The sequence below is a fragment of the Peromyscus eremicus genome, chromosome 4, assembly GCF_949786415.1.
Source record: "Peromyscus eremicus chromosome 4, PerEre_H2_v1, whole genome shotgun sequence".
Taxonomy (NCBI): domain Eukaryota; kingdom Metazoa; phylum Chordata; class Mammalia; order Rodentia; family Cricetidae; genus Peromyscus; species Peromyscus eremicus.
This window is the reverse complement of record NC_081419.1, coordinates 976,373-999,796: the sequence shown is the minus strand read 5'-3', so window position 1 is coordinate 999,796 and position 23,424 is coordinate 976,373. Positions and strand designations below refer to the sequence as shown.

The following is a 23,424-nucleotide window of genomic DNA, read 5'->3' as shown; positions in this document are numbered from 1 at the left end:
TGGAGCTGTATGTGGAAGAGCCTCCTGAGGTTTTCAGTGTATCTACCTTCCCAGGAGTATCTGAGACCCAGCAGCCTTTGCTGCTCCAAAACCCAGCCCTGGACAGAGCCATGAGTCTGGGAAGAAACCGTGTGTGTGTGTGTGTGTGTGTGTGTGTGTGTGTGTGTGTGTGTGTGTGTGTTTCCATGAGAGCCAAGCCAGGTGGCAATTACTAGTTCCTCCCCTGCCAGCACTGGGCTGTGTATCCTTCAGCCTGCTGGAGAAGGAGACAGCTGCCTGGCCAGGTCTACTTGAAAGATTTCAGGCCTCAGAGACACTAACTCTGGGACCCAGAGATATACAAACAGGGCTGGGGACTTGTGCAGTTGCCCTAAGTACCTGGTTATGCATTGGCTTGTTATCATGGAATGGAAACACATAGAAGAGAATCCAAGTCTCATCTAGCAGGGCCAGCAGACTCATCACAGCCCCAGATTGTTCATCTCCAGAATGGGAATTTTCCAGAAAGGCTACAAGATCAAAATGTCACTTTTCTGGGCACCTTTTCCTTACACCTATCTTGAGTAGGGAGCTTCTCAAAACTTCTTAACCTCAGAGCCCGTGCCTTGTGCTGAAGTGAGCTTTGCACTCTGATTTATGAAACAGACAAGACCAGATGTCCATCCTCAGTAATGGTCCTACCAACTACCTTGATCCTGGGATGTTTTGCTATGCCCTGGGAGACTGAGAGACAGTCCAGAAACCATACCCCAAGTCTCAAGACCACTTGACAGTATTGTTGTTCCAAAAGAACAAACTTAAGGTCCTTACCATGGTTAGGGGTTCAGGGTACAGAGAAGGCAGGCCCCATAACCTAGCATAGCCTCAGGAACAGATCTCAGCATGAAGGAAGAGGGAGAGAAGTGGGTGCACCCATGATTCTCCATAGCTCAATTTTTTTTTTTTTTTGAGCTGAGGATCGAACCCAGGGCCTTGTACTTGCTAGGCAAGCGCTCTACCACTGAGCTAAATCCTCAACTCACACCCATGATTCTCTACAGAACATCTGCAGACATTGTGTGCATCCACAGCTGGCAAAACCCACATACTGTGACCTGCCTTCTTCAGCATGGTTGCAATTGTGCACATCAAATTTAAGCCCTGGCAACAGTAGGGCTTTCCAAACAACTAATGAGGTTCTGCCAGAAGGGGCAGAGGCAGTGAATTGTCCGTAGTATGGGCCCTTCTCTGTCCTTTTTGCTGGTGCCACTCAATTGGCTCAGTGCCTCCAGAGGTGACAGGAGCCTCTCTGCTTCTGACATCTTTGTCTAAGGCAGAGGTCATCCCTTCCCTAGTATCCCTATTTCCTCTTTTCCTGTGTCCTGCTCTGCACTGTGGGCAGCACAGAACAGCCCTGCTCCCTGGCCTGGCCACTGTCTAAGTGTTGAAAGACAATAGTGTCATGCTCTCCCTGGAGACATCATCTAGCAGGCTCATTCATCAGGCCCCTTGCCACCAAGGCTGCCTCAACCTGGAAACATCTCAAGTGATGTCACCTCCCCAGCCTCCAGAAAGTTTCCACTGTCACAACACATGGGAAGTTCCACAGCCAGGGTGGCTAGAAGGATCCATAGTATGCCCACACCCAGCTTCAACAGGCTCTGAGAAGCTGAGGCCACAGCACCTGCCATAAGTTTGGTCCTGACAGTCCATCCTATGAAAGGCATGTCACAGGACTCATTCATCTGTTGGAGCCAGTGGACTGGCTGCTCCCGGGTTAGGGCTAGCTTCAGCCTTGCCTTGGAACCCCATAGTAGCAATGGTGCTCACTGGCTGAATTTAGACCAGACAAGTGGTTTCTTCTCACTTATCCCACAAACACCTTGGCCACAGTACATCCCATTTTACAGGTAAAAATCGGTAGTACTTTGCTGTGAGCCTGGGGTGTGATACAGTAGGCAGTATGGTTTAAATGCAACCCCACCCCAAGTTGTTCGTTAGCTTCCAAATTGTTAGGTACAGGGCAGCATTGTGTTTGGGGGCAGGGCAAGCATGAGCAGACCCTCAAAGCTGAAGGTCCCCATCTTTACTCTGAAGAGCTTCTCTCCTGAGATATCAGAGAATAATTAGGGCTGACAGATGGGCCCGTACCTGACTGTCATCCTGCATGCCATGGGAACAAGGATGCTTTTGGGACCCTCCAACTCCTGCCATCCCGCTCTACCTCCCAGGTGAAGAAGCCAGGCAAGTTCCCTGGGGGTGGCTTGGGGCAGCAAGTGTATGGGTGAGTCTCCAGCTAAGGCCCAGTCACTGCAAAGGTAGGCTCAGAAAAGGTGGCCCAGTGGTCCCAGGCTCATTACCTGTGGTGCATGTGGCACTGCAGGGCTCATGGGATGAGAGCTTCCACCTGTACATGTCAGCTGGGCTCACACCTTGCTTGCGTGCCTTGGGTCTGGTCCTGAAACAAGGTCAGAGAGTGTGGTAAGAGAGCTAGATACTTAAAGGCTTCATTCTCAGACAGCTTCATTCTCCCTCTGAGGCTACACTGTCCTTAAAAACACACCTTCCTGGGCTTCAGCCAGTACCCTCTATGAAGACCAGGGCTCCCACCCTCTGGAACAAAAATCAAATGAGACACACATGTTGACACTGAGCAGACATGGGCATTTCCCTTCTCAGGAACTGGACAGACTGTGTGGAGAGATTCTGTTCTTTCAGAGGTTCACTGAACAATGAGGGACTCACCAACATTGCAACTGCTCCTTCAACGAGTGAAGGAGCAGGCTTCTCACTACATCTCTCATCGGTCAGCAGAGTCCTTCTTCCCACCCCGTAGGGACTGAGATGTTCCAGAATTTTCCCCAGCTGCCTCTCTCAGCTGGGGTTCTGATGAATGGGGACACCGGCCATTCAGCTTCCAGTTTTCAAACTCACAAAGGCCAGCTGCAGGAGGCAGAGTGGCCTGGCCCCACACTGCAGCTCAGGTCAGTGAGTGGCGGCACAAGCCAGCTGACGGGAAGAGGCACGCTGGGGCCGGCCAGCCAACAGCTATGATTCTTGGCCAGAACTCTGGTGGCCACAGCCAAGTATTGTTAGGACTGTTAGCTTCTTTGAACTAGCCTCAACACCCCCTGGGCAGGCTATTTGGGACTCTGCAGGGGGAGGAAGCGGTTGCTGCAGCATTACCTCCACCCAGGGTGTCTGCTCTAAGACCTAGCCACTCAAGTAAGAACACAGCCCCTGAGTCTCATGACCCCCAAAGCAAGAAGAGCAGTTGAAGGAACGGCCCCATCGATAGCAGCTCCCTTGGGCCACACAGTCCAACTCCACCTTCCTTGGAACTAAGAGGGGCTAGCTAAGGGCTGTGCACTGACGTCTTTCACAGGACTTAAATGGACCAGTTTCTTTCCTGGGGACTATAGTCACTGGAGGATTGTGGGTGTTATAGGCCATTACATTCTAAAAGCCACTCTGTGTTGGAGACATCTGTCGGGACTGCTAGTCAAGGGGGTGAGATTACGCCTGTGTTTTGCTCTGATTGGCTCATGTTTCCCAAGAGGGTGCTTCGGGATGAGCACTGCCCTGATAGTACGTCATGCTCTGAGAACCCAGGAAGTGATCTGCCAACGGGAGCCTCACTGTTGTGATTCTGTGACTTCTCAGAAGGAGAGGGTGCCTGCAGAAAGGAGGGAGGTAGGGGCCTGGGCCCCCTCTTCTGGGGCTCAGACCAACCCTTGAGTCAGGCTCTATGCAGGGGAAGCTCTGTCCTCTTCTCTGGTTACAAACACAACTTTAACATGGAGGGAGGGCATCCAAGACCCTTCATCTCAAAGCAAAGGATCCTGGACCTGAGTTCCCAGTGGGACCCAATTAGAGCACCAACCGAGGGTGGGTCAAACCTCTCAGCAAGGAAGAACTAGGGAGAACAGTCTCTAAGGCTTGACCCAGACAACACCGGAGCAGTCTGGGCCCCACACACTGCTTTCAGCAGCCTTAAATTCCTTCCAAGAACAAAAAGAGAGGAGAAGATGCACTTGGTATAGAAGCCCCTCCATCTTTATATAATTACACACTTCCCAGCCGCAGCCCGCATGACTCATCCCTGAGTCAAGAGCTAGCCGCCAGGTTCAAAATAACCCTTTGGATTTTAAGCCCTAAAGGTATTTCTGGAGGGACTGTCTACACCCACTCTCTAGCACGTGTGGGGTGCTGGGTGCCGCCCGAATCGCAGTGCCGCACCTGGACCGTGCACCAAGAAGCACCACACCCTGGAAACCATCACCACCCCAATCTGGAAGGGCCCTGACCTCGGCAGTGATGGTTTCCAAGATACCGGTGGCCACCGCTTTTGGGTTTTTGCCCAGTGCCTGGCGGGACACAGGCTCCTGAAATCCCCAGAGAGCAGAAGCTCTGAAATGACTGTTTGTTTATAAGTGAACCAGAAATTCTCTTCCTACCCCGCTCCAGGCTTCAGAGAGGGATGTGTGCCTCTGCATCCCAGACGCCTGTTCCCGAAGAGTCTGGTGACAGCCCCTCCCGGGATTGTTTGAAGCCTTTCTAGAAGATGAAAATAGCCCTTCCTTTCTGGGCTGCCCCTTTGATTTCACCCGCTCCCAGAGCAGACTCGACTTCCTGTGTTTGGACAACACGCCGAGACGTGGCTATTTCGGCTTGGTAGTTTCCCCCACGGCCTCTCTCAGCCCATTATCTCCCCAGACCATCTTTGGTCCCCACCAGCAGCATCCTTTGATGGCAGCTGGTTGGGCATCTCACTGAGCTGCGCTTTTCCGAGTGCTGACAACCTGTTTTAATGACTGGCTCTGGGAATCCAGCATGTCCCACGGGGCTAAGGGGACAGAATAAGAAGAGACAGGCACTTTCAAATGTGGCTTAGGGATTCTGGACCATGGGCACTCCAGTGGGACCCGCTTAGAGCACCTACTCAGAGTAATCCAAACCTCTCATGGGGGAAAAAACAGTCCCTAAGGCTTGACCCAGACAACGTTGAGACTCCTGATTGGGCCCAACCCTGCCCTCAACAGCTTGTGTGTGACTTTGGCCTGTGAGGCATTGCATTGCTGAGCCTCCAGGTCTCTGACAGACAGAGAAGCTGAGGCCTGGAAAAGAATGGAGATGTATCCAGCTCCCATGGAGTGACCTGCTCTTTCACTATTCCACACAACCACCACCCACATAGCCCATATCACAGCCGAATAAAGGACAGGGACTTTGAGCTACCTGATAAACTTACATAGAGCACTGATTTGCTGTCACCACTTGGGCTGTGGGTTTCCTGGGAGGTCTCTCCCCAAGCGTTGGATGCTCAGTAACTAACTAGGAGCATCCATACCTAGGGCCTTTGTTGTGCATTTTATATATATATAAATATAATCCCTGTTGTCCCAAAGGAAGATACAAAGAGAGCCGGCAGCCCAGAGAGACTGGCTGGGTCACAAAGCAGGTGCTTTCTGAATCAGAACCGCCCTGCCCATCACCACTGCCTGTGACTTCTCTCAGTCTCTGATCCTGTGCCCCCAGGGTAAAGCCTGTCATTCATTGCCAGCCACTGGCTCCCCAAAACTAGGCAGAGGGCCCTAGAAGCTCTGATGGTGCCGAGGTCAGGATAAGTGGCCAGCCCAGAATCCCATGTAGCCAGAGCTCGTCAGCAGGGTCCCTGGTGTGCACCAGCCTTTGGGAATAAGGCTTCAGAAGGCAGTGTGAGAGAAGAACAACACCGTAGCCTCCAGCTTTACTACTCTCAAACCCTAGAAAAGTGGAGGAGATGACCTAAACCCTGTCACCTTAAGAGTGACTGTCAAATCTTCCACCAAACCCCAGCCTCAGCCTCCCTTGATCCGGATAGAGTTCATCTCAAGACTCGAGTGGGTTCCCAGAAAACAACACAAAAGCCAGTGGGCTGGTTCCCATCTTCAGTCTTCATCCACCACCAGTGACTAACATTCTAATCCCAGCTGTTTACACGAGCCCTGCTGCACACCCAGGCACCTGAGAAACAGCGTTAGTAACTAGAGAGGTTCCCTAGCTCTGGTCTGAAAGGGTCACCTGCTCCCAAATAACACTAGCCCAGGAGGATGAGACCTCAGGGCCCTCTGTCCCAGCCCCGGCTGTCCAGGCATCCCCAGGCTCACCTCTCTGTGGATCTCTAGCTTCACTCTCCAAGCAGGTGTCCCCAGCTGTGATTCTATAGGCCTCCCTAGCCATAGCTGCTGTTGCCTGTGGTGCTGGCTTCCTGCATAGGCCCACTACGCTAGCAGCCTATTCCTAACTTTGATCCAGGGTCTCCTTGTCAGGAGGAGGGGGAACCCCAGGTTCTCTTATCATCTTCTGTTTGGTTGGGGTGAAGGCTGCTGTTGAGGCTCCACATTCACCTGAGGGGCTACAGACAGAGCCCGTCTTGTGCCTACTAGCCATGTTTCAATGGCTGTCCAGACATAGAACCCAGGACTCCAAATCCTTAGGCTCTGTGCACTCAGCATGGTTTCCCCTTCTGAGTTCCCAGGAGCCTAACACTAAGGGTAATTGTGATCACTCCCTGATCTATGCATATAAAAGAGTGAATCCATCCCAGCATAGGGAGGTTGTTAGCGGCATACCTCCAGCATTCTTCAACTCATGGTCAGCACCACGAGTTGAAGCAATCATAGCTGGGACACTTAGACCCATGAAACTACCTTTCGAAAAGACATGTTACAGTCCAGGCCCATAAACTCATGTCAGATTCACAGGGTGGTTGAAAGTATGGCTCTCTTCCAATTACCTCCAGGTCCCTGGACCTTCTGGCAGAACCCTGTAATGGCCCCTACTCCATAGGGAACTAAGACAGGGCAAGGAGAAGTGTCTCTTACCTAGCCTTGTGAGTCCTGTTCCCAGCCAAGGTGGGGAGGCTGGCGCTGGTGTTGGGGAATGGGGCTTCAGAGGAGGTGGTGTTGATCCTGTCACTGCTCAGCTCCAGGTAAGACCCGTTGACCATGTAGGCAGCAGGCCCCTCGTTCTCCTCATAATCAACATAGAGGCTCTCAGCTGGGGAGCTTCTTGAGGCACCCTGGGCAAAGATGCTGTTCATGGTCTCATTGAGAGAGAACTCTTCGGAGTCTGAGCCCGTGCCCAAGAGCTGATCGGAGATGGCGTTGGCGGAGAGAAGCTCCTGGGAGGTGAAACGCGCATCGACCTCCCGGTCATCCTTGTCCCCTGAGAGAGCTATCCCAGTGGCATTGCGGTCTGCAGAGAGACAGGTGTTTCAACATGCATGGCTGCTACTGTGCTGATCTTTGTTGCCCCTCCTCCTCTACTCCTGTGTGTGACAGGTGAGTTACATAATGGGGATGACTTCTTGGGGCAGGGAAAAAGTAGGTACTCCCAGGTTCTACTCCATCAGACACAGTGGGCCAGCCTCATCAAGCGATAGGAAACCCAACGGCCACGGCAGACAGCTGGGCATCGTCCCCAGGGCCCAGGCTCAGCTGGAAGTTCAGCCTAAGATCTAGTTTGGAAAGAGGATATTTATAGGCTCATGAAATAATATAACCAGAATTTAGTGTGAGCCCTAAATTTATGACTAGTGCCTCCCTAAGAAGAGAGAACACAGACACATAAACCTCAAGAAGCCTAGCACAGGAGAGAGGCATATATGAACCTACACACCTGAGGCCATCAGCAACATCCATGTCCTGGGGCCAGGGCTATCCAAGTGAGCCATGGAAGTGCCCTTGACTTCCAGTTCCACTGGATGGAAGAGTTGACAAGTTATCTCCTCTCTAAGCCCATCTCTTCTGTCTGACTCAGAAAACCATATATGGTTTGCCCTCTGCAGATGTTGGGTCTACATCCTAAGAATCAGACCGTGAAGGATCAAAATATTTTGAAAAAAAGAATTGCATACTGGCTGGGTCTGGTGGTGCACAACTTTAATCCCAGCACTGGGGAGGCAGAGGCAGATGGATCTCTGTGAATTTGAGACCAGCCTGGTCTACATAGCACATTCCATCGAGATTCTGTTTCAAGGAGAAGGAGAAGGAAGGGGAGGAGCAGGGAGGAGGAGGAAAAAGAATTACGTCTATGTTAAGCCAATTTTGACAGTTAATGTTGTTGTCAATTGACGGGATCTAGAGACACCAAGGAGATAGGCTTCTGCACTTGTCTATAAGGAATTATCTAGATTAGGCTGATTGAGGAAGGAAGACCCACCAGAACTGTGGGCAGCACCATCCCGTGTAAAAGGAGACAGTGAACACCAGCTTCCATCTCTCTCTGCTTCCTGACTGCGGATGCAATGTGAGCAGCTGCCTCATGCTCTGCCGTCATGATGGACTGTATCTCCTGGAATTGTGAGCTGGAATAAAACCTTCCTTCCTGAAGTTGCTTTCATCAGCCATTTCGTCACAGCCACAAGACGAATGACTAATCCACTGATGGATAGGTCCTGTCACGTGTCACCTTGCCATGACTTAGTGTCATCACTACCCACAGCATACACACACACTGCATCTAGTACTGTGGGTCAGCTGTGGTGATCACAGGTACATGGAGGAGAGCTTGGGTTCTACGCAAACACACCACTGTATACAAGGATTTAAGAAGCTGAGAATTTTGCGTCCAAGAGGAGTCTATCATCAATCTGCAGATCCTGAGCTATGACTGTATACCTCAGACTTCACACTGTGCCTGCCCAGAGAGAATGTGCAAGCATCTGGCAATTCTCTTTAGCCTCTTCTGTAGACTTCAAAGGGGACCAACACTCTTGACTTGAGGCCTCTGTACCTGGGGAACCCTGGCCTTTCCCATATCCACTATTCCTCTTTCTCACCTTGGAAGCCCTTGCCCCTAGGAGGTCCCTCACAGACCCCACCGCTGGCTCTCTCGCACACCTCGTTGGTCTCCTGGCCTCTGCTGGGACCCCGCTCGACTTCAGGGGCTGGAGGCTGAAAGAGCTGGTTGTTCAGGCCCAGCCTCTCTGAGGAGGCTTGGTGGTAGAGGGAGCCATTATGCTGCATGAAGCCCAGCAGCCTGGCACTGTCCAGCTCCTGGCCCTCGGTGCTCTCTGCGCTCTCGGAGGCGGGCTCGGAGAAGCTGTAATAGACAGGCTGCAGGTGGTGCATGTGTGGTGGCTGGAGCAACGTGTACTCAAAGGTGATGGAAGGGCTTTTGCCATTCTGGTTCCACACCTGGGGAAGGAGAAGAAGTGAGACCTGGCTCCTTTCCTAGCCCCCACCTAGCACCAAAAGCCTCTTGAGACAAAAGCAGCCCTAGTTACAGCCGAGTCTTTCCCAGGGAATCACACTTGATCCAAGAATGCGGCCTCATTCAAATGTCCTAGGGCAGCTGTGCCCAGAGATTGTGAATGAGGCACACCAAAAGGGTCAGAGGGCAGGTCCCCTTGAGAACAGGGAATAGGGGACATACTGGGACATACTGCATGTTACTGCCATCACAAGCCAGAAATCCTAATAGCACTGGTGTCACTGCATCTAACCAGGACTCCTAGGATAGCTGATGGGGTACTAAATCCAGACCATTCGTCCATTCAGGACAGCATTGAAGGATCACCTGGTCGTGGAGCTCTTGGGGGATAGTCAAGTCCTCTGCAGAGACCACAAGCCAGTGTGACCTCTCTCCTAGGCAGACTTCAAAGCCTTTGATCTGGAGGCCGGCAGGAGTGGATTTGGCAGTGGGACTGGCTGCTCCTGGGGCCACAGCTCTGAATCACTAGTGTTGGAGCTCAAGCACTGCCTGGCTGCAGCACGCAGCACACCAGGGCCCTGGAAGGGTGGTACCGAGCAAACCACAGAAAGCTAAGCAGTGCCAAGATAAGCCATTGCAGGATGCCAAGGGAAGAATGGCCACCACTGGGATGACATCTCAAGGGTGCCTGGGGACAGGAGCAGGGACTGTGGAAGGCACGCCATTGGAGCAAGATGACAAAGAGAGCCAGCATTGTTTCAAGCTAACCAGATGGCTGCAGGTGTGGTCAAGAAACTCTGATGCCTAAAGCTTCAGGGCAGAAAGGAGGAATCCAGGTCAACTTCTCACCCTGCTGGGTCTGCTGCACCAGAAAGAGTCAGGCTGGGTCAGTAGGACCCCACCACAAAGAGAGATCTGGGTCAAGATGCTTTAAATGGTGAAATCTCAATTGCCCTGAATGCTCTGGGACTGGGAAGGGACTGCTCTTCCCTCAGCAGTTAATGCTGTCTTAGGAGAGATGGTGTGAAAAGCTTCCCTTCCTAACCTTGTCTTTCCTCTGGGCCTTGTCTGGTCTCTCCTGAGCACCAGACCAAAGGGTCTGGTAAAGTCATCTCCTTCACCCACCATGGAAGTCCTAGAGAATAGACTGTTCCTCCTGGGCCTTCAGGACCAGCACAACCCTCTAGTATTCTTACCCTCTGGAATAACACGCTGGCCTGCTAACAGGGAGGGTAGAGTGAGTGAGGCCCACACAGTGCAGATGCAAGAGGAGAGATTCGAGGGCAGGCAATTCCCTGGGTGACCACTTGTCCTGGAAAGCCCAGAACATTCTGCTCACTCAGGGGTGGCCAAATGATGCCAATGTCATTTAGAGGGACAGTGTGGGACACTCTCTCATGACAGGGCTGGTGGCAAGATGTGGTGGCAGGCTCTGGACTCCCCCAGCAGCTGTAGGTATGAGAAGGCCCTGAACAGTGACAGAGGCCGGATGGATGGCTCAGTAGGTAAGTGTACTCGCTGTGCAAGCATGAGGTCATGAGTCAAAACCCCCAACACCCATGTGAGAGCCGGGCACTTCTGTAACACCACCACTGAAGAACAGAGAGAGGCAGACCCCTGGAGCTCGCTCGCCACCCAGCCTAATGGAAGGAATGAGCTTCAGGCTCAGTGACAGCCTGTCTCAAGAGAATGCGACGGATGAAGAAGGCACCTGAAGTCTTCCTGTGACCTTCCAATGCATTCATGTCCCCCTTCTCTGTCTCTGTCTCTGTCTCTGTCTCTGTCTTTCTCTCTCTCTCTCTCACACACACACACACCACACACACACACACACACACACACACACACACACACACACACCAATCACAAGGCAGATTCAGTATCTCAGTGGCAGTCAGTAAGAGTGACAAGACACAGAGACATAGCTAACAGAAGACAGAACACCGCACACACACCTTGGGAATGGACAAATGGGCCAAAAAAAAGACCCTTCTTAATTGGCACTGGCCAAGCTAGAGGAGGAGGCAGAAGCAGCTGTCTGGGCAAGGTTATGACTCTTGCCTCCATTTCTTGAACCAGTTTCTAGACTCAGAATCCACTGAACAAGGGAGGGACCCACAGTTCTCCCCTAAAAAGCCGACAGCTGTCTGCTCACTCAACTGTTGCCTGGAGAGAAGGCTGGACATTCTGGAGGCAGGTCTGAGTTATCACTGTTGACTGTGGACCCTAACCACCATTGATTGATGCCCTCATTGCAAACATTTGGATGAGTAATGACCAGAGGGGTGGCCTAGGTCTGGCTAGTAGTGTGTCTATTGGGGCCCTCATCCCCAAGTGTGTAAGTCTGCACAGAACCCTCTCTGCTGTGTTCCACAAAGCAGAGGCAACATTTTAAGTTACCTGCTGTGTAGACTAGACTGATGTTACTGGATATGGAATGAGTCATTCCCAGAATTCCTGCTCATGGTAGAGGCTGCAAGCTGTAGTACCAGCACAACGTCCTAGAGAATGGTCCTGCTGTTTTATTACACGGTGACCGGATCACAGCTGTGTACGTTTACTACGATTCACCCAGGTAGATGGAAACTGCTCTTGGAGGAATAGAAGGAGCTGTCATAGCCCTCTATTGACGGTGCTAAGTGCATACACCTGACATATCCGAGCGAGCAAATTTGAGATACCATTGCTTCCTGGGGTACCATCAATGTCAGCGCCATGCATCATGACCTCAAGGACAAAGGAGTAGGAAACACAGCCTACATTCAGTCCCATCGCTCATGTTGCCCTGACAGTACTAAAATGACTTCAGCGATCTGTCATCAGAGTAGAACTGAGTGCTGTAAGCTCAACCAAGCAGTTACCCTTACTGAGCCTTGTGACAGGTGTGGTGGCTTTTCTAGAGCAAATTAACATGGCCTTAGGTTGAGCATATTTGGCCCAGATGTGGTAAATACTCTCCTTCTATTCCTCCAAGAGCAGTTTCCATCTACCTGGGTGAATCGTAGTAAACGTACACAGCTGTGATCCAGTCACCGTGTAATAAAACAGCAGGACCATTCTCTAGGACGTTGTGCTGGTACTACAGCTTGCAGCCTCTACCATGAGCAGGAATTCTGGGAATGACTCATTCCATATCCAGTAACATCAGTCTAATCTACACAGCAGGTAACTTAAAATGTTGCCTCTGCTTTGTGGAACACAGCAGAGAGGGTTCTGTGCAGACCCAGCTGGGGTGCACACAGCCTGCCCCTGGGCAGTAGTAGCAGCGGAGATGCCTGGGTGGGTGGGCTGTGGAAAGATGTCATGGAATTTCTGCATGTCCCAGAGATGTCTCCAGCACAACAAGGAAGCAGACAAGTGGACCCTGCCCAGGCAGACCTGCCTTCAATATTCTGCAACTACACAATATTCTGTAACTACACAAACCCCTCCAGGTTCTGCACCTACAATGTGAGGCTATAGAGCTCACTGTGGTGGGATCTAGAAGTCCAGAAGACAACTAGCAGGTCTCAGAGAATGCCAGAACTGCTCATTGTGATGGCCCTGATTTCAGGCACAATCATTCTGTGTATCCATGGATCTGGGGTGAGAAGCTACAGTAGCTTTCATTTCCTGATGCTAGCTGTGAAAAAACACTAGAACAGGTCCCAACCCTGCCCTGCCAGCTGCTCACAGCACTGAGAATCCAGGGGAGGAAGGGGCCAAAAGCTATGAAAACATAGCAGTATCATTGGAGGCAGTATGGACCTAAGGGACATAAAGACCCATCTGAAACTCAGCCAGTGGGTCCAGCCACCTCTCCTTAGCTTCCCATGAGGTTCCCAATGGTCACAGAATGGGCTGACACAGAACAGTGGTACTGACTGAATGAATGAATGAAAAAATGAATGAGAGAGAGGAAGCACGTGAATGGATAGATGAATTAATGAATCAATGGGAAATGAAGTTAATGAACTAAACCTAAGTGAATAAATGAATGAGAAAGTGACCAGTGAATAGATGAATGAACAAGCCCTCCCCAACCCCCCCCCCCCACACACACACACTACCACCACCCCAGACCGCAACAATACTGCTGTGTGTTCAGGGCCCTCAAGCCCCAACCTGTAGCTGGATTCTGGGAAGCCAGTGCCCACAACCCTTACTGTCCCCAAAGCCTGTGGCACACGCACCATGACATTCAGGCCCTGGTTGGTGGGTCCCTGTGCCACAATGTACTCAATGCCAGTCTCATAGACATCCATGGGCCGGCGGTACTTGACCACTGTACCAGCAATGTTGAAGTTCTTGGGGCTGTCCACCTTGTAGTTGCCATTGAAGAAGTAGAAGCCAGCTTCATCTGCGAGAGCTGAAAGAGTAAAAATCACTGAGTCACATGGGCTAGACAGGCTGAGCAGAAAGGAGAGAGACACAGGGAGGAGCCAGCATGCAGGTTCCAAGAATGGTGGCCAGCCTTGCCTTCCCTCTCCAAAATGACCCAAAGACAGGAAATTCAATGTCACAGGGAATCAGACAGACACTGTGCCTGGGGCCAGCATGTGGCCCTGGCCAGTGAGGGCCTAAGAGACACAAACACACTTTCCTATCAGTCTAAAACAAACAACCACAGGCCAGTCTGGGTGGTTGGAAGAGCCAACAGGGAAGGCTGGCCCTGCCCTTCTGGCTGCCTCAGATGGGCCAAAGGGATTGCAAGGTAATGAGCTAGCGCCATAGCCAAGTGGCCAGTCTGGACCAGGAGGGTCTGTAGCCGTGAACAACAGGTACCAGCCAGATACTAGACTAGACAGAACAACCTGACGTGACCCTGGTTGTGGTACCAGCTCCAGTTTCCCCAACTGAGGAAGGGGCCTCAGTGCCTCATCCAAGGCCCACAGTGAGTGACACTGTAGCCTGGTCTGGCTGGTGTGGAGTGCTGTCCAGAAGGGTTTTCCTGGGACCACCCTAAGATGACCAGCTCTGTCCTCCTTATTAGAAACAATGGCATTGAGTCGTCTGACTTCACTGTTACCCAATTAATCTGTCCATCCTGCTGGGCTTAACACCTACTGGGGACCCAATCAGGCAAGAGCAGTCTGGACACATCTATCACCATTTCCCTTGGGCAGGTACGACTGGATACTTTGAGGACTTGGCTGGAGGCAATTGAAAGCCAGGATCAGAAAGGAATATGCCCATGGCACCCCAACAGCCCATCTCCCAGCTGCCCAGTGCCAAACACCAGCCTGGAAGCTGGCCTTTCTGGAAGCTATGGGGACTAAGCAAAGGTCCTCTGAGCCTCCAGGGCTGGGGAAGAAAGGGAGGAGGCAGTCTCAGCACCGGGGGACATTCTGTCTTCCAGAGGGTGTCCTTAAAGCCGGTTCCAGGAACTGGCCCGCCAGAGGAGCGAGTGCCGTTTCCAAAGGCCCTGATGCAATCCAAGCAGAGGAGCCGGGGCAATTAATTTATTATCAGACAGACGCAACAAGCAGGACGTGTCTGAAAAATACCCTTAACGTAATAACGTCAGAACATAGCGTCAAGTCCAAGTCCGGCTGGGGCCTGGTTGTCCCGGCTCAGCTTCCAGCTCTGCGCCCAGGGCTCAGCTCAAGGCCCACATCCAAAACCTGTTTCCTGACAGCGAGGACCTTCCTTCCTGCGGCTTTCCCAGCCCTTGGTATTTCCAGTGTCTGCTTCAAGAATGAGAGCTTTGCAGCCAGCTCAGAGAACACAACGTCTCCCGGCCGCCCTGCAGCCCTAGTAAGCTAGCAGACAGCAGAGCCACCGGCCTGGCTGGAGGCCCGGCTCTCCATGCTCAATCCACAGATGTCCCCAGCAGTGTAGGCCTGGGGCCAGCCATGTGCAAACTTGCTGGGGTTGGGCCTTCAAATGCTCTGTGAGCCTGGCAGGGGACAGGAGAGTCTGGTGCTGGGCTCAAACTGAGGATCTTCAGTACACACCCTCCTCTTTTCTACATCCCTAGAGTAGAGCTCTGCCATGCTCAACAGCCTGAGGTGTGGGATGGGAAGTCAGGTGGGCGATGGGACATGGTATCAAGACTGAGTTCATTTTGGAGAGCTGCTCCTTAACCTAGCCTAGGCCCTGGGTCTGTCCCACACAGGGCAGAGCCCAGGGCAGAATGACCCATAGGTATTGGTACCTGCCCATATGGAGCTTCCACCACCAGATCATGTCAGCTCTCCAGCTTCACATTCTACCCATCCAAAGACTGTCATCAAGATGGGGCCTCACCACTGGGTAATATCTCCAGGATGTCCAAGGTAGCCATTTCTACTCTAGAGTGACACCTCCTGCAGAAAACTGGACATGGTCAGCATGGCATCACAGACGTGTGACCAAATCCTTCCTCAGCAGCTCATGACCTTGGACTTGCCACCCACCTCTCAGCTCTGTGACTCATCCTTGAATAGACCCTACCTCTGGCTTCCTGGATTCTGCCTGGGCCAGGTTCTCTAGTGATGGGGAGCTCACTACCCGATGTCAAACCCTGTCTCTTGTTCAGCACCTCTAAGGACAGGGCGTGAAGTCAGCATCCTCCTCCCCAACAGTTAGGTACATCTCTGGCTTCCACAGCTGTGCCCTGTCACCTGGCTTATCCCACTTCTCAAAATATAGATCAAAGTTCAGGCGCCCTTCTCCATCCATACACACACACCCAGTTCCACCTACGTACCCAGCACGTCTGCTGACTTCTTCCTCTCCACAATCTGGATGTCTCGGGCACCAGCTGGGATATGGGTCACCAAAGAGTAACCTGGGGAATAGGAACATCTGTGAGCAAAGCCATGGAAGGCAGGACACAGAAGGGACTGCCATTTGTCCCTTGAAAAGCCACTCCTGGGTGTCAATGCAATCTCTGAGCTCCAGATAGGTAAGGGGCACCTGCCTAGAGGTTGTCCCAGATGTCGGTATGTGATTTCACCTAGTCCTGTTGAATGGCTCATGTTGTCCAGGAAGCTGACCCTCTTCCAGAGCCCTTGCCCAGGTACATACACCCTTTCCCATCAAAAACATTGGCCTGCCCCAGCCCCCCACAAGGGACACAGTAGACTACAGGGACTTTAAACATGCTGAAGTCCACAGATTTAGGTCATGTCCTGCTTTATCACTTGAGAGACCTTGGGGTCTCAGTTTTCTCATCTAGTCCAGAAACATCAACACCAGCACATGTTACTCTCAAATTCCATCTTATCAGAACATCTTGCCGATGGCCAAGGCTTGACGCCTCCACACAAAGAGCGGATGTCGACTCTTCAAATAGAAGCTGACCACCCTACAAGGGCCACTGTCTACATGCCTGGACTGTGAGAGGTACTGCCTGTCATTTCAGACCCCATCACCCAGGCCTTGGTATAGTGGGGAGATAGCCACAGACAATTCCCAACACAACAGGGAGCAGGAATTGGGGCGGGGGGAAAAAGAGCTGCTAGTGGAGAGGGCTCTGGCAGGAAAGAGTTAATAATAACAGAGTCATCTCCTAGGAAAAGAGAGGGGTCTCAGGAGAGGGTTTGGTAGAGTCGTGGTTCTGTCCTGAATTCTCTGTACAAGGCAGCAGGGTCCACACTCGAGCCATCGATGGCCAGATGTTCCTGCCTCGTCCCTGAACCCGCCCTCACCTTACAGGTCCTTGAAGAGCCTGCCCTGACTGTGTCTCGCATTGGGCTCCTCGAGAAGCAGCGGGGAGGGGCTCTGATCTGTAGCACTGAGCTATTTATGTGGCTCACACTGTCCCGTTGCAGCTGACGGAGGGCAAATTGTCCATGTGGTTGGTGTCTCTGGGCAGAAAGCCGGGAAGAGATTCCTGACAGCATGGCCATAAGACGAAACACTGATTGAGGCTTCAAGCCTGGGGAGTGGTCCCTTTGCTGAGACATGCTCTCTCTGTGTGAACCCCTGGCTGGTCTAGAATTTGCTGTGTAGATCAAGGTGGCTTCAAACTCACAGAGATCCTCCTGCCTCTGCCTCCCAAGCGCTGGGATTAAAGGCGTGTGCCACCACAGCCAGCTTTAATTTTCAAACTAGCAAGTGGTTCACAAAACTCCTTGAGCTCGACGCCCATGAGCTTCCGGATATGGCCTGGTCTTGAGCATGGTTAGGGAGCACAGATCTTTCGGGGCAGATATGTCGCTCTGCAGCTAGGACCCAGGGCCTGCTGCCCAGGTTGAGACCCAAGGCCTTAGAAGCTCAGGTCACCTTAACCCTCTGCTCTCTCTGCAGCCTTGGGCAACAGTAGCAGCTACTGCATAATAGCAACGTCCCCAGATGTGGATGAGTTAATGCTGGCCAGACCTGGCTCTGTGCCTGGTTGGGAAACACTCGGCGGAATTAGAGGGATCGTCTCACTTCAGCCTCAGCCTGCCCAGAGGGGGCATTACCAAGAGCCCAGGCCCTGTCTGGTGGGCCTTGCTATAGCATGTGGCATCTGACACGAGCTTAGTGCTCTAAAGGAGAGGCACTGCCTGACCTCTGACCTCTGACCTCTGACCCCTGACTCTAGCTCCACCTTGAATCTAGCGGAAAGTTGTGCAGGCAGGTGTGTGGAAGAAGGGAGGGACAAGCAAACAGACCAGCTTTGCCTCACCCCACCTTTGGCAGGCCTCCAAAGAAAGAGCCTCTGCCCACCACACGAGAGAGACACAGCATGCAGATTCTACACACAAGCTGCTGCTGTGCCCACCCCTCCTTGTCAGTCTCCTCCCTAGACCCTACGTCAGTGCTTCATTCTTGGTGGCTTCCTGCAGGGACTCTTGGAGCCCACACTGATTCTGTGATCGCCTCTCCTGTGAGGGCAAGCAAGATTTCTCGGCTTTCTGGCCCTCCGGTGGTCTCAGTAGGACTCCCTTGCCTCCCTAGGAGAACTGGAGCCTTCAAACCCCACATTGGGCCTCGGTTTCCCCATCTGCTGAGTGGATTTCAAGTTGCCCTCCCTTCCTCTATAATAACTTAGTTTGACTCCGCACACAGTTCTTGGGACACAGCAATGCATTTGGTTGAGCATGGCCTGTCACGAGTGATGTATGAAGGTCTGTCTCATGCACGGATCCCAAACACGAGGGTCAGGCCAGTGCCAGACGTAAACACAAAGTCATTAAACACAGCACTAGAGAGGGGAGTCTCAGGATGAGCCCAGAATCCAGCATATCCAGAGTCAAGTCTCACACACGCTAAGACTCATGTCTCAGTTTCCCCATTCAGCCCTCCCTGAAGACTGCCTCAAAGGCCAAATGTGATCCCCATGCTATGTCCTCTGGTGTGCAGATGATGTGAAGGGCCCCTTTTTATTGCCAGTTGGAAGGAGTCTTACACCTCTGCCTGGGCCTGGGCGGAGAACGAGAGGATCTATGATAGGAAGCAGCTGATCCAGGACACCTACCTGGCAGGTGAGATGGAGGGACACGCCCACCCAGCCACACCCGCCCTTACCAAGATGATTGTTGCCCTTTCGGTAGTTTCCTGTCACGTGGGTGCAGCTGCTCCCGTCCCCCTGGCAGACGCCGCACTTGTCCAGTGTGTGGGTGGAGAAGAGCACTCCGTCACAGCCAATGGGCTGCAAGAAGCAAGGAGAGAGGCTGCTGAGGCGCTGTGGCTGGCACAGGGGCGCCACCGCCTCTGGCAGGCAGGTGGCCAGCACAGTGAGAACGGCTATACTTTTGGTACAATGTTTAACAACCTCACATTTTCCAGACACGCAAACCCCTCTCAGGTCGGTGAGCTTGCAGGAAGTGCCATCGCGGGCGGGCACCATCAGCTGCCTCTGGCCATCCACCGTGGTACAGTGCAGATCGCACGGCTTACTGGAGATGTGGACGTAGTCATCTGGGGGATGAGGCGGAGAGTCTCAGGGGAGAGGGTGCTGGATTCACCCCCCTCCTCCTACTGACATAGCACCCTTCCCATTACAAAAATGGGGAAACTGAGGCTTGGAAAGAAGGGACCTGACAAAGTGTTGGTAGCAGAAATGAAGCGAGCCCAGTCCAAGCTCTGAGTTCCAAATTCTGCCTCCTTGTGAGAGGGCATCACATCTGAGATCCACAAAAAGGTTTCCCGTGGCAGGGGGACTGGACACCTCAGCACTTCCACAGGGTGGAGGAAGAATAATAGCTCATTTACACTGTGCCTAAACAATCTGTTTCTTCTCCCATGGGGAGAGGGGGGTGAGAACAGTGGGCACTGAACAGCCAGCATGACCCCAGTCCCATGAGACCTTGGCCAGTCCCCATTTGGGGTTGTCTGGACTGGTTCCTGTCTAAGCCCTGGAGACAGTGGGGGAGTCCTGATCTCAGAGGACAGCCCTGCAGGAAACTCAGCTCTATAATCTGTTACCGGTGATGTCATGGGTCATGGGGGAGGGAGGGAGCAGACCTCCAGGCCCCATTCTAGAGAAGTGGGGTCTGCTCCAACCTCTGTAGATGACCACCACAGCCTTCAGCAAGACCTGGCTCTAAGCCTTAGTTTCCCCACGCGCCCACCCGTAGAGCTTATTCCTGAGGCTCAGGTACCCGGGTAGAGAGGCTTCCATTGGTATGCCCGGCCATCATACACACGGGAGTTGAAGGAGACACACTGCTCTTCACGGAAGCTCCTCCCATCCGGTGGACACTCCTGGAAGAAGAAGGCGCAGAAGCTCCAGGAGGAGCTGAGCAGGAAGTGGCTACAACCAATGACCCTTGGGGGCCATAGTCCGTGTTGCCCCTGCTCCCAGCCTCCATTCCCCCCACTTTCAACTACTCAGAAGGGCCAGTGACTATTCTTCCAATACCACTGGGTATCAGCCTTCCTAATACTCTGGATATCACCCTGAACTTTTCAGCCATACTGTGGAATAGATGGGACGCTGCTGGCTCTGCCCACACCCCCATCCTCTGGCAGACCCTGTCAGCATGTGCATATCTGCACACGTGTACACACATGTGCACAAAGTGCCTGCAACTAATCCAGTGCACTTAATAGCTACGCATAGGGACTGAATCAGGAGGGGACTCTATAAGAAGAACCTTGGGGGTACAGGAGGCAATTGCCCACGGTGGAGCTGGAGTCCAAGCTAGGTTAGTGTCTGCCTCCTTCAGGAGCTCCCGAATGTCCACCAAATCCTGACTCCATGACTGGCTGTGGCAGCTAACTTCCCTTCAACTCTCACACCCCACATGGGCACTCACAAAGACAGACTTCCAACAGCTCAGCTGGACAAGCCAAGTAAGACTGGCAGAGCTGGCACCTCCACCACCACACCCTGGTGGCTCTTGGATAGGCAGCCAGGTTTCAGACAGACTTTGGTCCCATAGAAAAGTGCTCCTTGGAGCCCCGGGCAGAATCAATGCCTCCTCCCAAGCCTCTGCCATCTTGGTGTCCAGCCAAGGCTAATGAAATAGTGCACACAGGCACACCTAAGAGCTGAGGCGAGAGGCCTGGGGTGGCTGCCCAGCAAGACTGCTTCATAGGTGGGAAGAAGGGATAGCTGTTGTGGCTTCCTGGTGTACAAATGTCCAAGGCAGATTGGACTGTGGTGGGAAACCCCAGCTTCTGAAGCTGCACTTAGATTTCCAGGATCAGGTGGGAATCCAAGCCATCCTACCACATCCAACATGCAGGGAACAGAACATGCAACATCTGAGGTATGAAGGGCTCAGTGTGAGCCTGGGCATCAGCTAGCCTACGTGGGACTCTCCCTGAGAGGATAGTGTCAGCAACAGGATGTCCGAGATCTAGGGGCAAGACCAAGACCTTGGAGCTTTGGGCATCTGGCCTCACCTGCATTCTGCAGAGCTGGTACCGTTTGGACGTGCCCACACAGGTCCTGTTCCCTGCTCCTGGAACAGACTTCCTCCTGGTGGGAAAACGTGGTACCAAGCCAGGGTTGGAGTGACAGCTATGGGTCGTGACACCTGTTCTGTCATGCATGTATTAGCTTCCAGTAGCTTCCCAGACTCCTAGGATAGCATCTGATTCTCCTCTATATTCCCAGCACCAGCAACAGAGCTGTGCTGTACAGAACTGTACTGAGTAACAATCATGTTTGCTGAGGCCTGTGCTAACATGCAAACACATGTGGTATCATGTATGCCCAGAAACATGAGCTGGCTTCATCATGCTTTCCCCAGTGATGCCACAGATGAGGAAATTGATGCTCAGAGATTAAGTGCCCTGTCCAAGGTAACACAGCTCAGAAGTAGCAGAGACAAGACTCAAACCCAGGTTCCTCTGATAGCAAAGGCTCTTAATAACTTTCCTGTGCTCTTCCCTGCTTCTGTAGCTCATGCTTCAGAAAACAAGGGGGAGGTTTCAGTGACAGAGCCCTAAAACAACAGACTTTGCTTTCTGACACTCCCTCTCTGGCACCCCAGAACACTGTTGTCAAGGATCTCTCAGAAGCCCCATGCCCAGTGGAAGTCAATGGGAAGAGGAGACCATATACATCAAATGCAAGCCCGGAAGAAAAGCCACCAAGCCACGGACCAGGCTGCCCCTGCCCACCCACCCTTGGGGGTTTCAACAAACTCACCTCTGTTGCAGGCAGTGGCGCTCCTGGGATGTCACCCCGCCCCCACAGCTTCGGGAGCAGGCTGTCCACTTGGTCCACTCCCCCCACCAGTAGGCAGTGGCATCGGCACCCCCCTCCAGGCTGTTGGATGTGGGGCTGTTGTCCTGGGTGAAAAGCCCCCCAATAGTGAGCAGAAGGCTCAATCACAACACAGGAGAACCTGCACCCCAAACACCACAGGGCGTCACTGGCAGCTGAGGGGAAAGAGGATGATGCATCCTCCTAAAGGGCTGCTGGCTGGGTCTCTCAGAAACCTGCGTTCAAGTCTCTCAGATGGCCTAAAGAGAACTCCATTGGTGACCACATGTGCCCCACGTCTTAAGGGCTGAGCATCTTGAGATTTGGCAAGTGCCTGAAACATGTGTTAACCTACCATGCTTTCTCCCTCACACCCCACACTACACCAGCATCTGCAGGCTCACCCCACACATAACTCCCATCTATATATGCTTGACTCTAGACCCTTGCTGGAAAGAGAAATACCAGACATACCTCACTCTCTGGCTAGCTGGTCAGGGACTACAGGATGGTCAGATTCCCAGATCGGGGACTAGTCTAAATGGCTCTCTGAGCAAGTTTCTGGAGCCTAAGGGAACACCGAGACCCCTGGGCATGGCATATGCCCACTCTTACTACACAATCCTCCAAAGTCAGCCCACTTGAGAGTGAGCCCAACACCTGGCTGAGAAGCTGGGGTTGGGGGGGCACTGGACAGTGCTACTCACCGAGGCCTCAGTAGATGCCGTACCCCCAGCCACAACTGCCATGGCCAGCAAAGACCAAGCCCAGTGTGAATTTTGCCATCTGCCGTCCATCCTATGAAGCAAGACCACCGTCACTACCAGATCAGGCCCTGCTGTGGAGAAAAACTCTCAGGGTCCTCCCTGCCCCAGGTGGTAAGGTTATCTGGGATCCTATGTTAGTGGCTGCCATCTGAGAGAAACTGAGCCATCCATCTGGGCTCAGCAAGCAGCTTGGTAAGTGATTACAGATGTCTGCCCGGCGTAGGCACAAAGGGCTGGTATGAGTGCCAAGTCTGAGCCACCCTTCATCTGAGATCTTCTGCCAAGCTTTGCCCCTGGAGACCGGCTGTGAAGAACAGAGACGGACGGCCTAGGAGGTTGGAGGCCCAGCCTGGTGGAGAGCTCATTATGAAGAGGGATAGCAACCAGGCTCAGCCCACTGCCTTGTCCAGAGCACCTTGGGAGTTTTACCTGCTTAACATTGGCAGGCCAACTTGAGCGAACGGCCACCCCGTAGAGTTCATGAGCTGTAGAAGGAGTGTCCTCCCTTTCCTCCCTGCCTTCATTTGTCCCCCCCGCAGTGGTCCTCAGGAAATGGCAGCCTCCCCTTATCAGAGGAACATCCTCATAGCTGAGTGTTCAGCAATCTGGTCCTCAGGTGGGGGCACAAATCAGGAGTCTGGGCCCTGCTCTCCAGAGAGAACATGGGATTGCAGGAGGTGCAGTAGGAGGTAGACCCGGGGCCCCTGTTCCTGACTCCTTCCCAACAGGCTAGCACCTGAAGCCCAAACACCCACCAAGGGTTAAGGTGAAGTAGATGAGGGAGAGCTTCCGCTTTGCTGTTTCACCTCCCAGAAGCGCTCCCCTGAGTCTCAGCATAACCCTTGTCTTAGAAAGGGAGCTAAGGGCCTCTGGCTAGCGTTTATCTCAGGTGGTTGTCATCAGCCAGCCAGTTAGACAATGGGCTTC

The 23,424-nt window shown here is 52.8% G+C and overlaps 1 protein-coding gene across 1 annotated transcript in view; it reads right to left on the bottom strand.

The window, feature by feature from the left end:
• Adamtsl2 (ADAMTS like 2) overlaps positions 1 to 22,527 on the bottom strand; it is a 30,921-nt gene extending 8,394 nt beyond the window's left edge. The window contains exons 1-11 of the mRNA XM_059258996.1: positions 22,438 to 22,527; positions 21,674 to 21,816; positions 20,923 to 20,998; positions 19,674 to 19,776; positions 18,845 to 18,990; positions 18,598 to 18,721; positions 15,848 to 15,928; positions 13,350 to 13,525; positions 8,804 to 9,161; positions 6,846 to 7,218; positions 2,340 to 2,437 (exon numbers count right to left, since the gene is read on the bottom strand). Coding sequence (XP_059114979.1) covers positions 2,340 to 2,437; positions 6,846 to 7,218; positions 8,804 to 9,161; positions 13,350 to 13,525; positions 15,848 to 15,928; positions 18,598 to 18,721; positions 18,845 to 18,990; positions 19,674 to 19,776; positions 20,923 to 20,998; positions 21,674 to 21,816; positions 22,438 to 22,527 — 1,768 coding nt within the window. The remainder of the gene's footprint in view (positions 1 to 2,339; positions 2,438 to 6,845; positions 7,219 to 8,803; positions 9,162 to 13,349; positions 13,526 to 15,847; positions 15,929 to 18,597; positions 18,722 to 18,844; positions 18,991 to 19,673; positions 19,777 to 20,922; positions 20,999 to 21,673; positions 21,817 to 22,437) is intronic.
• Positions 22,528 to 23,424: the final 897 nt, after the last annotated feature.